Below are 14,238 nucleotides of genomic sequence, written 5' to 3'. Positions count from 1 at the left end.
AATTTTGGGTCCTGGTTCTAATCCTGGCAACCCCATGTCCCATCCAGCTCCCTGCCTGTGGCCTGGGAAAGCAGAAGAGGCGGGCCCAAAGCCGTGGGACCCTTCACCTGCGCGGGAGACCTGAGGAGTTTCTTGGCTCCTGGCTTTGGACCAGTGCAATTCTGGGCATTGTGGTCTCTTGGGGAGTAAATCAACAGATGGTAGGTCTCCCTCTCTGGCTCTCCTCCTCTCTATCTGACTTTGCAATAAAAATAAATAAATATTTCCAAAAAAATCAGCCAATATCTTAGGAGGGAAGATTAAAGAGAAGCAGACATCATAAAAAGACAAATTGCTGAGGAAATAATCCATGGATGCGCAAAGTCTGGGATCCATTTTGATCAGGACAATTATCCCTAGACTGGTGATCACACTAGTTCCATAAATAAGGAGGAAGACAACGAGGAGCCCCAGCTGCACATCTTGCTTGCCAGAAAGTCTTAGGACTAGAAAGTCCAGAAACAAACTGCAGTTCTTAGCTATCCTCAGCTCCAGAAACCTTCAGCTGTGAAAGGAAATGGAAGTAGATGATCATCATGATCTTACTATGATAACACACTGTCGGGTTTTTTCCTACAGAAATGAAAACAAAGCAAGATAAGCAATACCAGGATTGTTTAAACTGAACTGACTTTACTTATGCAATGTAAACCCATTAGATGACAGTAATGTTTCTTATATGTGCATCTTCCTTAGGGAAATTGTACACTTTTATCCAACCAAATACGTCATTTCTATATAAATCTACATACAGCATATGATATTTTTGATACTTCCATTGTATAGAATAACAATTCTATGTCCTCAGATAAAAGGTAAACATTCTTAAACTTAGTCTATCCCAATAATGTATCTTTTGACAAGATTATTTTTACTAGTTTTATAGAAATATTGTCATACCTTGTTAGAGATAGTTAACTGAGCAGTGTGAGCAGTAAGTATGTCCCATTGTTTTTCCTACATCATTCAAAATTTGGAACAAAGTCACATCAGACACATCAGACACACACATGCACACTCATACATGGCATTATTCCACTGTTGCAACCTGGAGTCTATAAGTAAAACTGTATCCCGTTGTTACTGGGATACAGATTGCCTGTGGTACAGCCTTCACAGATGCTAGAAAAGGTGGTAGATCTGAAATACCAGCTGTGTGTGTGTGTGTGTGTGTCGGGGGGGATATCTGTGAACCACAAGCTGAAATGAGCTGATAGAAACAGATCAGGGCTATTCACGTCCCCGTGTAAAATCTACTGTTTCTCAGAATAGATATTGAAGAACATTTTGAGCTCAACCGTAGGAATACTTACAGCACACGTGACAGGGCATACTACACAAATCCTTGTACCCTGACTAACAAGAATGCACATGATCTCACTGACAGATTATATGTGTAAGACACGTGAAGAACTGCTTCTATATCCGCACTCCCAACACCTCAAACATTTGTTTCTGGGCTATGTTTCCTAACCCAGCTTTCCAGATGTTTTATTGTTATTTGATTGCTCTTTTTCATCCTTATTTGACTTAAATAACCTCTGCAGTCTGCTTCTAGATCCTATTGCCATATGCTAAATAGACCAATTATTATGTTATCTAGTGGCACAGTCTGTCAAGTTATTAACATGGAACTGAAGACACAAGGAAAATAGAAGCAAAAAGGATGATGTCTGGACAAAAATGTTGTCATCCTTGTATGAGTCTTCTGAGGCTTGGCTTAAACTCATTTAGACATCTGTCCCTGCAGACAAAGTTTTAAAACTTAGATATTCTTTGTACTATGAGAACATACTAAAATAGTACAGATAACAGTTTGAAATGATGAATAATGCTTGACTACTTCAGAAGCTCATATTAGTATTTTATTGTATTTACTTTTACCTATGCATATATGAATTTGAAATGCCAAAGGCTGCTGCTTACAGTGCTGGCAGCCCATACTGGAGTGCCAGTTTGAGCTCTATCTCTTCCACTTCCATTCCAGCTCCCTGCTGATGTGCTGAGAAGGCAACAGCTGATGGAGCAAGTCTCCCTGTGTAGGAGACTAGATGGAGTTCCTGGCTCCTGGCATCGGCCCTGTCCCCAGTCCTGGCATTGAGATGATATTCTCTCTCTCTTTCCATCTCTCTTTTTTTCTCTCTCTGTCTCTCGCACATGCACACACAACTCACACACTCACACACACAATTGTCTGTCAGGTAAAAAATTCTTAAGTTATGGATAATTGAAATAACAAATAAAGTAAATCAATATTTTCATGATACTTCACATTATCCATTGGTTTATAGCATCCCTTCAGTGGAGGAAAGGATAAAAAGATGCAATAAGCATGCATAATAAATCATAAAAACAGAAGAAACGGTGTTACCTGATAGAGAAGCAATATTTTCTTAATTGTATATAGTTCTGCCTCCTCAAGGGCCCAAGATTGTTCCTTGGAGGACCTACGTTTATAACTGTCTCTGGGCCTGGCCCCTGGGTACACAGCTCTCAGTCCCTCATGGATAAGTAAGAGATATTGTCATTTGTTTTAACATCTGATTTGTCATACAGGCAGGGAACTGAAACTAAATGTAACTTGTTTTAATTTTTTGTCTTGATGTAGCTAAATGGCAAATATACAGAACTAGTAAGAGAGAAATGACTCCAGCCAATAAATATTATTTTCACTTCATCAATAGTGCTCTAAATGGTTTCAATTCCTTAATTTGTATCAAGTGTACATATTCCAGGTATTTTATGGATATTTCTCCCTCTGTTTTCCCTCCTTCCTGCATTTGCCATCCATTTTCCTCCACTGTTTTTGCCCTCTACACCCCCTCAAAAACCTACATCCACCCACAATTTCATGACCTTCCACAGATTTGTTTGTGCAACTGGTCTTCCTTAACCACATTCATAAAAGAAAGGGTCTTATGAAGAGGACAACTAAATACCAGCCATTATTTCATTGCCCAGATGTCAAAATATTTTGTTGGCAATTGCATTGGATTTATAGTTTTTAAGCAATATATCTTAAAAATGATGCTAGGAGAAATATTTTTATATATGTGTGTATGTATGTATATACACATAAATGTCTAATGTGTGTTGAAAATGGAAATCAAAAATTGGAAAGTCAGATTTTTATTGGGAAGTCAGATTTACAGAGAGGAGACAAAGAAAGATCTTTCTGGCATCTTCATGTCAGAGAATGCTAGGCTTTTACCTAGCACAATCTGCCCCCAGTGTATGAATGAGTTGGTGAGTGTTGTGGCCCACCCCACCCCACACCCCATTCTTGGGTGCTGCAACCTGGAACAGCCTGGCCTGTGTGCAACCCCTATATCCATGAATGTTGGAGGATTCTTCAGTCATATCCAGTTCAGGTCACCATTCCAAGCTCTTGAGTAAATCATCAGAAATTGCTTTCCCACAGGGGTGGGTCCAAATACTCCCAACACAGGGTCTGCCCCCAGACCTAATTCTCCCACATGCTGGACAGTGTCATGGCCCAGGCTAATATGACCTACACTCTGTTCTGACTCTCACTGGCAGAATCTGTGATCTAGCCCTGCAAGATTGGTTCTCAGCCCTGACTTAAGTATGTGCCAGTGAGTGGTGGCCAGCGGTGATCAATATTAAGCAGCCCAGCTCAGATCTCCCACGTGTACTGATGCTTCAGTCTGATCCTTAAAGGTCTCCCTGTCCCCTCCAAACAGCTATGTCTTGGCCCACTGCTTACCTGCAACTACAGTGCCCTTGTCAATGGCATTATCTCAGAAATTATTCCTCATCTGGACATGAGTCCTCAGGTTCTTCTAAGTCCCTCTTGCTCCATTCAGCAGACTCCGAACAGACCCACACTCCCAAGCTCCCAGAGCACACAGTGGGGTGGCCTGAGGACTTCCCTTGGCACTATTGGTGCCCACGATGCTCAGGGCGTTCCCTGGGGCATTAAAACACCTGAGTGCCAGCACTCTTGCTGGTCTAAAAACACTGAGGCCGGGGAGGCCTGGGGCACTTGTCAACCTGTCACTTGTTGCCCATATCTGATGCTGTCATGTTTCCATGCCACTTGTTGCCTTTAGCTGATTCTGGCAGGGTCTGGCTGGGAAACAGGCTCCCTGGGCAGCACAGTCTGGTTGTTCTCTGTGTCTCAGGCCCATTTGCTCTTGATAGGACAGATGTGGCCAGTCACAGTCTGTGCAAGTGGTTTGGTGATGCAATACACATTAGTCATCCTTCCCTTTGACCTGGAATACAAGGAAGGTTCTGCTCATTAGACACTCTGTGGGTGGCGAGTCCTGGGCAGGATAGCACAACCCAAGGGCATTTCCTATAAAGCTTCCTTCCTGCCCTTCTAGTCTGAGTCTGATGCACTCCTACATACATCCCACTAGTCAGTGGCACACAGCGTCTTGTGGTCATTCTCCCATGGGGTGCTGCTGCTGGATATGCTCTCAGCTCTGCCCCCAGTGGCATGAAAAGGAGTTGTCCATAGTGAGGGTTATCTTGGGGACACAGTCTTGGAGGTGGTGGTCAATGGCAAGATCTTGAAGGATGGCACCTGTTGCTAAGTCCTCCAACTCCTTTTATACTGGGAGGTCCTTCCTGTAAGTGACCTGGGCCTTCAGGTCAGCCTCATCTTCTTAACATCCAGCAGGAAAGCTGGAGGGGACAATGCTTTGTTGGCTCTTAGATATTCTAATAGATGTATTGAGTGTTTTCAAGTTGGCTACTGTTTTCAAGTTCGTTCCCATGATGACTTCAAAGGAGAGGGCTTGTCCTCCCCTGCCTTTACAGCCTGCATGGTTTCTCCAGGATGCATACGTTGGGAAGTTTAATTGAACTCTGTGGTTGACAGGCCACAGCTAGAGTGTGCTGAGGCCAGTGCACCGCTGTTCACCTGGGGCTTTTTGCTACCCATTGCTGCACTTGGTGTCTGTTTTGGGATACTTTGTCCAGTCCTTAGAAGAATTTCATGGTACTCAGCTGTTCCTGCATAGCTGAAATTGGGAGGCTGAGAACCCAGCCTGGCTGCCTCTCCAGTCCAAGGGGACTGAGAGTGTCCACAGATGCCCCTGGGTTGGGTTATTTTCAAGGTGCTCTGGACTTTCTTATAGACAGGCCAAAAGAGAGGGAGATGATTCCTCAGGGTGAGCAATGACTCTTACGCTCTCACCATCTCTGCTGGTCCTTTCTCATTAGCTTCTTCCAAGAAATTGGTTAGCTCAGTTTCTGAGTGTCCCTCGGTTTCTGAGTGTCCACAGAGGGGGAGGCCCCATCTGTATCTCACCTTGAGTTTTTAACATGTCCTTCCTGTGGGTAATCTTGGATGATTATTGCAGCTGAGGCACATGGCTGCCTCACCCTCAGTGACCTTGCCAAGAAACCCCCAAAAATCGGCATCTTGAACAGGAACTTGAAGATGTTAAGTAAGTTTGGGTGAGGCCTTGGCTCCGTTAGCAGTGGGCTCTGGCCATGCTCTGGTTCAGATACTAAAATCCAGCTCTGTTGGCAGTGGGATTTTGGTCTTGCCCTGGTTAGGACAATAATCCAGCCCCAGTGGCAGTGGTCACTAGACAGATTCCTCTAGACTAGTCTCTATGATTCATAAGGAACTCCCAGAATCTTTTGCTCTCAATGTTTGCTGCTCAGAAAGTGCTTTAACTATTGTATATTAACTTTTTCAGTTCTTGTAATAACAAAAGTTATTTTAGAGGGGATAAATTTACTTTCTGTATGTTTCCCAAAGCATTTTGGAGCACTCAATTGTTAATTGTTTGGCAGAGCACAGAACTGAGATATTTACGTACCAACAGCAAGCAGGAGCTGGAGAAAGGTGCCCAACTTCACTTGGTGGGAGTGTAGGCTACTACTACTACAAAAAAAAAAAAAAAAACCACACTATGGAAGTCAACGTAGATAGTGCTACAAGAACTGAAAATTGACCTGCCATACAACCCAAACATTCATGCACACTGACTTCAAAGAATAGCTTATTGGGGCAGATCAACAGTGCTACTCCAGGCACTACAAAATAAAAGGACTGGTCTCCTTAAATAGCTTCTCCTGAGGTATGACATGTAGACTCCATTAGTGATTTAAATAAAAGCCACTGTTTACTTACCATTCCCTGAACACCAGGAACCTTATGCTGCTTCTACCCACCTCTGTTCTACAAATGGAACAAGGGGATCAGGTAACAGTGTATTTCTATGGCAATTGTTTGATTGAATACTTTTGCCAACTGTTGAACCTACTGCTCATAAAAAGATTATTTACTAAGTATTGTTTTTCATTAACAAGGTTTGTGTTCACACAAGAGCTCTGATGGAGTAACATGAGATTAATGCACATGCCCACTAATACAATGTACTATTGTAACGCATGGATCAAGAATTACTGTTTTTAAGAATTAATTTCGACTTTGAAATCACTCTGTAAGCTACACTTCCCATAAACAATAATTGAATTAGCTACTGAGCCCTTTGCTAGAGCTTGCAAAAGTACATTGAAATCTGGAAAATCTGCTTAGAATTTTTGTCAATTGTGGGAGAAGATCAAAATACCAACATTTATCAGGGGTTTTGAAGGAGCTGACTCCACATCTCACAGATGACTTAGAGAGCTTGAAGACATCATTGGCGGATGTAACCATAGATGTGGTAGGTAGAAGCTGCATCAAATTAGCATGGAAGGAGAAGCGTGATGATGTCACTGAATTAGCGTAATTTCACAATAAATTTAGATAGATGAAGCTACCACTTACGAAGGAAAAAAATGGCCTCCTGAGACATAATACTCTCCCTGTGAATCAGTGGACTAAAATAGAACCCTTATGATCTGTCAACTAGGCTCTAGTAACAGTTGCTGAAAATGAACCTATGTACTGCTCACTATAACAAACAGTATTCCTATATGTGTGTAATTGCCTCGTTCCTAGATAAGTGGGATGAGGAGAAGCAATTGCCCTCACAGGAACCCTGTACTTAGAGAATCCCAAGCCTGCATAATATTCTCCTGGGTGCCATTATTAGGATTGGAATGACTTCTTGACTCTATATGACATTATTTTAAAAACAGAAGAATCTAACCAGAGCCTCTCTGGTCAATATATCTCTAATAAATGCTTCTGTTTCGGGTCCAAACTATATTTTCCACAAGCTTAATATCTGCAGCAAGTCTATAAACATAGGCTATGAAAATGCCTTAGGGCATAATTTACCTCAGTAAATTGACACCTTAGTAAAACTGTGTGAAAACATCATCATGGATTTTTCTCAGACATGGTTTTATGATTTTGGAGGTATATAAAAATATCTTTTATTGGAAAATTAGGAAAGTTAGGACAGCATTGAATAGCTCTTTCTAGTGTACAGAAAAATTCATGGTGGCAGAACCAAGTTCAGTTTTCCTAGTTCCAGGATTATGATTGTTCTCTAACTCCTTAATGTTTTAGGACCTTGAAATCTTTTGGAAAGTGCATTAGATAGAATTTCTACAATATCATCCGTACCTTTTTCCAAGGATGAATTTGTGAATCCAGACTCAGAATTCAGAATTTCCATTCCTTATCGTGAAGGAACGAGGTAAGATTCTACATAATTCTGTGTGATGCTATTCAGTCATTAAAAGCATAGAACTTGGTGTTATTTAGATATGGATTTTTTTTTTCTTGAATTATTCTTGCAAGAACCAGAATATGAGGAAAGCTTATTGTGATGGCTTATTATGTGGCTTACTATGTCGTGGGTTATTGTTGATTTTAAAGTTCACAAATAGGATGCGAAAATAAAACCAAAAATGAAAAAACATCAGGTGAATTGTTAAGAAGCTACTAAGATACACACTCCATTTTCACAAACATTTTTTTCTAATCTCCAATTCTGAATACTTGTTCATCTAGATAATCTGACACTGAAGATATTAAAGGCATAGACCCCAGTATAGTTTAATGTGGATTTTCTTCTTGCATTGTTCTTGCTAGAACCAGGATATGAGAAAGGCACTTAATCCCTCCAACCCTCCATTACCTTAGCAGTCTGTGAGGTTGCATGTTTATATGCAGGTGGGCATGAGCACTTTATCTCCCTCCATCCACTGCTCTCTCGCTATGAATCCATTTACCTAGCTACCTACATCTTATCTATGTATTGTCCATCACCTACCTAGCATCTAGCTCTCTCCATTATTTCTCATATACCTTCCATGTATAAACTGGCTTGCAAATGTTAAGCTTAAATGACTTTAGGAGATCTAATTGAAGAGACATACAAATTGCAGATTTAGATCTTCACTAGTTAATGCTCTTGGTGATTCTTTGTTGATTCCTGGACACCATTGCTAAGCTGGCCAAGGAATTTCTTAGCAGATCTCATCCTAAGCAATCTCTAACTCATGATAACTTACTCACTGTGTGTTGTGTTCTCATTGACTACTGCAACCTTAATAAGGGCTGCCATCTGCTCTAAATCCTGGAAACCATGGCTACCTTGCCTTCCATGATGAAAGAAGCTGTGTACAGTGAGTAAGAATTTTGAGGTGGTATATTTATCAGGAGTTTCCTACAGAGCAATCCAAAGAAAAAACATAAATTATACTAAAAATAAAAATGGTATCTCATAATATAGTGTGAGTGTTGTATTAACAAACAAAAAAATATAAAATGTGGACATATCAAGACAAAATGTGGGGCCAGAAAAAGGAGATTAACAGTATTATTCCTCAGGAGAGAAGTTTCCCTCAAGGATCTAACATTAAAAAGAAGATGTGAAACTGTTATTTCCTGAAAAACTGATGTGATGACCAAAATCAACCCCAAAGGCAATGAGTTTTTAAAACATATGTCTATTTTTACTGGAAAGGCAGAGTTTCAGAGAGGAGAGACAGAGAGAAAAGAACTTCCATCTGCTGGTTTACTCTCTAGATGACCACAATGACCAGAGTTGAGTTGATCCAAAATCACAATCCAGGAGCTACTTCTGGGTCTTCCCTGTGGGTTCAGGGTCCCAAAGCTTTGGACAAGCCTCCAGTGCCTGCCAGCTGGACAGGAAATACAGCTGGGACAAGAGCTGGTGCCTTTATGGGATTCCAATGCTTGCAAGAGGAGTATTAGCCACTGAGTCACTGCAAAGTGCTCCAAAGTAATAAAGTTTACTCTTAAAAATCTGAACTGCAGTGCCCAGTGGTGTGGCCTAGCAGCTAAAGTCCTTGCCTTGAACACGCCAGGATCCCATATGGGCGCTGGTTCTAATCCCAGCAGCTCCACTTCCTATCCAGCTCCCTATTTGTGGCCTGGAAAAGCAGTCGAGGATGGCCCAAAGCTTTGGGCCCCTGCACCCACATGGGAGACCTGGAAGAAATTCCTGGATCCTGGCTTCAGATCTGCATAGCATCGGCCATTGCACTCACTTGGGGAGTGAATCATCGGACGGAAGATCTTCCTCTCTGTCTCTCCTCCTCTCTGTATATCTGACTTTCCAATAAATAAATAAATAAATAAATCTTTAAAAAATAATCTGAGCTGCATCTAAAGGTTGACCAAAGTGGTAGTAAGAAGGTGTAACATAAGGAAAGAGTACTTCACCATGAATTAAAATATCATTGAAAGAAAGAAGTGAAAGAAATGAGAATGCAATAATATGTGGGGTTTTGTTTGTTTGTTTACAGTATGGCTGACAAAACCATCCATGTTTGAGAAAAAGAGTAGAATAATAATGAAAGCATAAACCAAACATATGAGAGGACATAAGATGTGGGGAAATCTCAAAAGACACTTGAAATCGAACTTTTTGCGTTGCCAGAAATCTTTCCTATGTCAGCATAGAAACCTCTTTTATAGCTCAGCAGGAATAGGCTGGTTTTGTGCTGAATTTCCACACCATGCTAAATGTTCCTCATAAGTCATCTCACTTAATTCACAATAATCCCATGAGTTAGATCCAATAATCATCATCATTATAGCACTTATTTGCCAACATAAATTCAACTTTTTTCTAGAGTTTTAGACCTTACACCTCATGATGTACCTTTTACACAAGTGTCTCTTACATGCTTGTAAAAATGCATTTATCCTACTGCTTTTCCGTCTGAGTTAGTCTACAGTGCAACCTCAGGATTCTGTATGTTGTTATAGTGGCAATTATTAAATGTGAATTTAATACCAGCTCAAATTCAGGAATAGCATTCAGGTTCATAATTACTTTGATTAAGATCAAAGAGTAATTCTGTTGGTAGGTGGTGGTGTAATATTGAATAATTTTTCAATCTCTTTATGTCCAAGTCACTTCAGACCTGAAGAGAACAATAACAGGTTGATCATGGAAATGCTTGAGAACATTAAGCAAATGTACACGCCAGGCATGTGGACATGAGAACTCAGAATGTGTTCTGCAAGACCTAACAGACCTTATTTGAAAGGCAGTTTTATCCTACCCTCTGATACAGGACAGCTTATTATCCCTTTCTGTGACTCAGTTTGCTCACAAACAATATGCTCCATTACATTCTTCACTTTAGTTGCACGTTAACTTGTGTGGCCATCTCTATACTTCAGATCTGGAAAACTGCAGTAAAGAAACAATGCCCACACGTTCTGATTTTTGTATCACACTTTATTAATCATGCTGCCCCTCGTCTCTGTTTGCTGTAGACCATCTTGTGATTCTAAGACAATGTTGAACCATACAAAGGTGAGTGAATTCGTCCTCCTGGGACTAACCAGCGCCCCTGAACTGCAGGTGCCACTCTGTGTAATCTTCACTGCCATCTACCTCGTCACGCTCATTGGGAACCTGGGCATGATCACGTTGATCCTGCTGGACTGTCGTCTCCACACCCCGATGTACTTCTTCCTCAGTAACCTGTCTCTGGTGGACTTCTGCTACTCCTCAACAGTCACTCCTAAGGTTTTGACTGGCCTGTGCATAGAACACAATGTCATCTCCTTTGGCGCCTGTGCTGCTCAGATGTTCTTCTTTGCACTCTTTGCCACTGTGGAAAGTTACCTTCTGGCCTCCATGGCTTATGACCGATATGTGGCTGTGTGCCGACCCTTGCATTACGCCACAATCATGACAAAGAACGTGTTTACTTCTCTGATCATAGGCTGCTATACTGTTGGTTTTCTGATTGCTATTCTCCAAACTGCAGATACATTTAGACTCCCTTTCTGCATTTCCAATGTGATCCATCACTTCTTTTGCGACATCCCAGCAGTCATGGCTCTCACGTGCTCTGAACAACATGTGAGTGAGCTGATTCTTATTCTCTTTTCAAGTTTCAATATCTTTTTTGCCCTTGTTGTGATTCTGATCTCCTACCTGTTCATATTTATCACCATTTTGAAGATGCACTCAGGTGAGAGACACCACAAGGCCCTGTCTACCTGTGGCTCTCATCTCATTGCTGTTTCCTTGTTTTACGGGACTGTCATCATCATGTACCTGCAGCCTAGCTCCAGCCACTCGATGGACACGGACAAAGTTGCATCTGTGTTTTACACCATGATCATCCCGATGCTGAACCCTGTCATCTACAGCCTCAGGAACAAAGAAGTCAAGAGTGCATTGAGGAAAGTGGTCCACAAGGCAAAACGCTTTCTTGGATTCGTTGCTCAGTGATAGCAAGAATAGCGAACATGAATTCACCCTTCCTAGATCTACTCCATGAAATAACTCAAAAGTTAAATGGATCAGGCAATTCTATCTACATTGTTATTTCTCATGGAAGAACTGTTGTGGTCTTGTACAAAATAGAAACAACCAGTAATTTCTTTAAGTTCAATGGGACACGCATTTTCTAGTGTATTGTTCCCAGGCTCAGGTCACCTTAGAGGAGCTCATGTTTCTGTCACTATTGAGTTATTTGGTATAAGAAAGATGGACCTGTGATAATTTGCAAGTCATCCATATCTTTATTAAATTTTATAAAACAAAGATATTTCAAGTTTTTAACCTATTTCTCATGCTGTAAAAAATAAAGCTGTCTTCTTTATCAGATGCAGTGACTTACCTATTTAGAAATATGTGGAATCACGAACAAATCACTGAAATGGATTTGATCTAAGACATTAGTTCAACAAATTTCAGACTATCAAATAAATATAGAAACATTAATAAGATATCTCTATAGTACCAATGCACATAATCTGAAGTAAAATGAAGAGAATTCTTATTATCTGTTTTTTGTACTGAAAACACATAGGTTAAATTTTGTAAACCAGGTACAATGTCTACACTTTAATGCAGTGCAAAGACATTAAGGAAAGTCTAGACTCGAGAATATGTTTGATGTTTCAAATCACAGTTTTGGAACTGTCAATGTTCTCTCGAGGGATCCTGGGCACAATAGGTCATGCTACTTTTAGTTTCTTCAAGTTTTTTTCTTCTTGTTTTCCCACAATGGCTGCATTTCAACACAATACATCTATTTCATGATTATTTACTATTAATTCACAAATTGCATAGTGAAAAATAAAACACCAACTCTCACCCATAATAGTATTCTAGTATCAAGTATTTCAGAATATTTCTAAGTATCATAAGAACAGCACATCATTATGGATCCATAAACAGAATTGTGAATCACAACTAAACCCTTGTATTTATGGTCAATTGACTTCCAGTATAGGTGTCAAAGAAGTCAGTGAATAGGGCCCGGTGCGGTCCACTCGATGGACACGGAAGAGGCTCCTGGCTTCGGACCGGCATAGTATCGGCCCGTTGCACTCACTTGGGGAGTGAATCATCAGAAGGAAGATCTTCCTCTCTGTCTCTCCTTTCTGTATATCCACCTTTCCAATAAAAATGAAATAAAAATAAATCTTTAAAAAAAAAAAAGAAGTCAGTGAATAAACAATTGCTTCTTCCATGGAAGGTCTTGGAAAATGTGACTGTCCAAATGGAAAAAAAAAATGACGTTGAACTCTATCTGATCTTATCAGCAAAACCTAGTGCAACCTGGATCATAGACCCAATTGTTAAACTCTTGTTAAGACTAAAAAGTGAAAAAACACAAAAAGGAAAGATAGTGGAAAACATTTCTAGTGAAGTTAGTTTTTTAATATTGAAATTTGTAATGTACAAATAAAGAGTACTTGAGGGGAAAACTATAGCATAAAATTCTTACACTGGCCAAAAATGAGTCTCAAGTCAATGAGATGAGCTAGCATCATATGCAACTGATTAGAAAAAAGAAAACATCAAAATAAACAGAAAGAAGATTTGACAAAAATAAAGCAAATACCAATGAAATTAGACAGAAAAACGAAACAAAACAAATAAAAGCAAAAATCTGGGTTAGAGATAGAAAAAGTGTAATAAAATAATGAGCTTATAGCTGAAGTCAACAATCCAAGAAGTAAGGGCCTGTGTTGGGAGGGGGGCATTCTTACAATAAAGAAAAAAAAGATGTCATAGTTAAATCTATGCTTAAAAATCGGTGATTTTGTAAAACTTCGCTTTATACCTTTGTCAAACCAGTGGCTTGAAATGTTACATTACTGTAGTTTTAATGATCTCTGATTACTTTCTAATTTACTGAGTAACTATAACATGGTCATTTTTTTCAGTTCACTTGTTTATAAAAATTGTATTCACACTTAGACTTGGGTATTTCTTTTTACTTATTAAACTTACTATTTTGTGAAGGAATTAAGACTTTCACTGTAATGTGAATCTAAAATGTGTTATCTCAAAAATTTAAAATAACACAAAAAGAAGAGGTTGGGGTGGAAAATGGAGGGAAGAAGGAATGAAGTGTCATTATTGTATCTACATATCACATTGAATCTGTTAAATACTAATTAAAAATTTAAAAAATCTTGAAGTCACAAAAGAAAGAAAATTGTGGCAATTTAAGCAAAATGCACAGGTTTAAAAGAACAGGAATTCCTATGATAGCCTGGAACAGTTGAGAAAGGTATTTAAGACTTTAATTTCAAGTAGAACTTTAAATGTTTATGTGTGCATGTGAAGAGAATAAATTTAGTGTATTGCACATATACAGTGTTAGTAAGGCAAAGTTGCTTCCCACACCCTCTGTTTCCTCCTCCCTTTCTTAATTTTATTTCAAATTTTGTGATGCTATATTTTCAATTAATAATCTGAAGATTAATCCCCCCAGGAAATAAAGAATTTAACAAGTGGTAAATAGAAAGACCATTGTTCCTTAGGAATATGGCCAAAGGCTATAATACAATCAGTTGTCAAG

General features: G+C 39.7%; 1 protein-coding gene across 1 annotated transcript; it reads left to right on the top strand.

Annotated features, from left to right (window-relative positions):
- The first annotated feature begins 10,700 nt into the window (after positions 1-10,700).
- LOC121172284 (olfactory receptor 5B17-like) lies at positions 10,701-11,648 on the top strand. The gene has a single exon (XM_041004134.1). It carries the CDS (start codon positions 10,701-10,703, stop codon positions 11,646-11,648), a length of 948 nt encoding a protein of 315 aa, XP_040860068.1.
- Positions 11,649-14,238: the final 2,590 nt, after the last annotated feature.

The sequence above is a fragment of the Ochotona curzoniae genome, unplaced genomic scaffold (genome assembly GCF_017591425.1).
Source record: "Ochotona curzoniae isolate NIBS_2020 unplaced genomic scaffold, NIBS_Ocur_1.0 scaffold_3171, whole genome shotgun sequence".
Taxonomy (NCBI): domain Eukaryota; kingdom Metazoa; phylum Chordata; class Mammalia; order Lagomorpha; family Ochotonidae; genus Ochotona; species Ochotona curzoniae.
This window is presented reverse-complemented; position numbering and strand designations above follow the sequence as displayed.

Bases quoted from the DNA above. Each gene is read 5' to 3' on its own strand.
- LOC121172284 (XM_041004134.1), top strand. From the start codon at position 10,701: ATGTTGAACCATACAAAGGTGAGTGAATTCGTCCTCCTGGGACTAACC.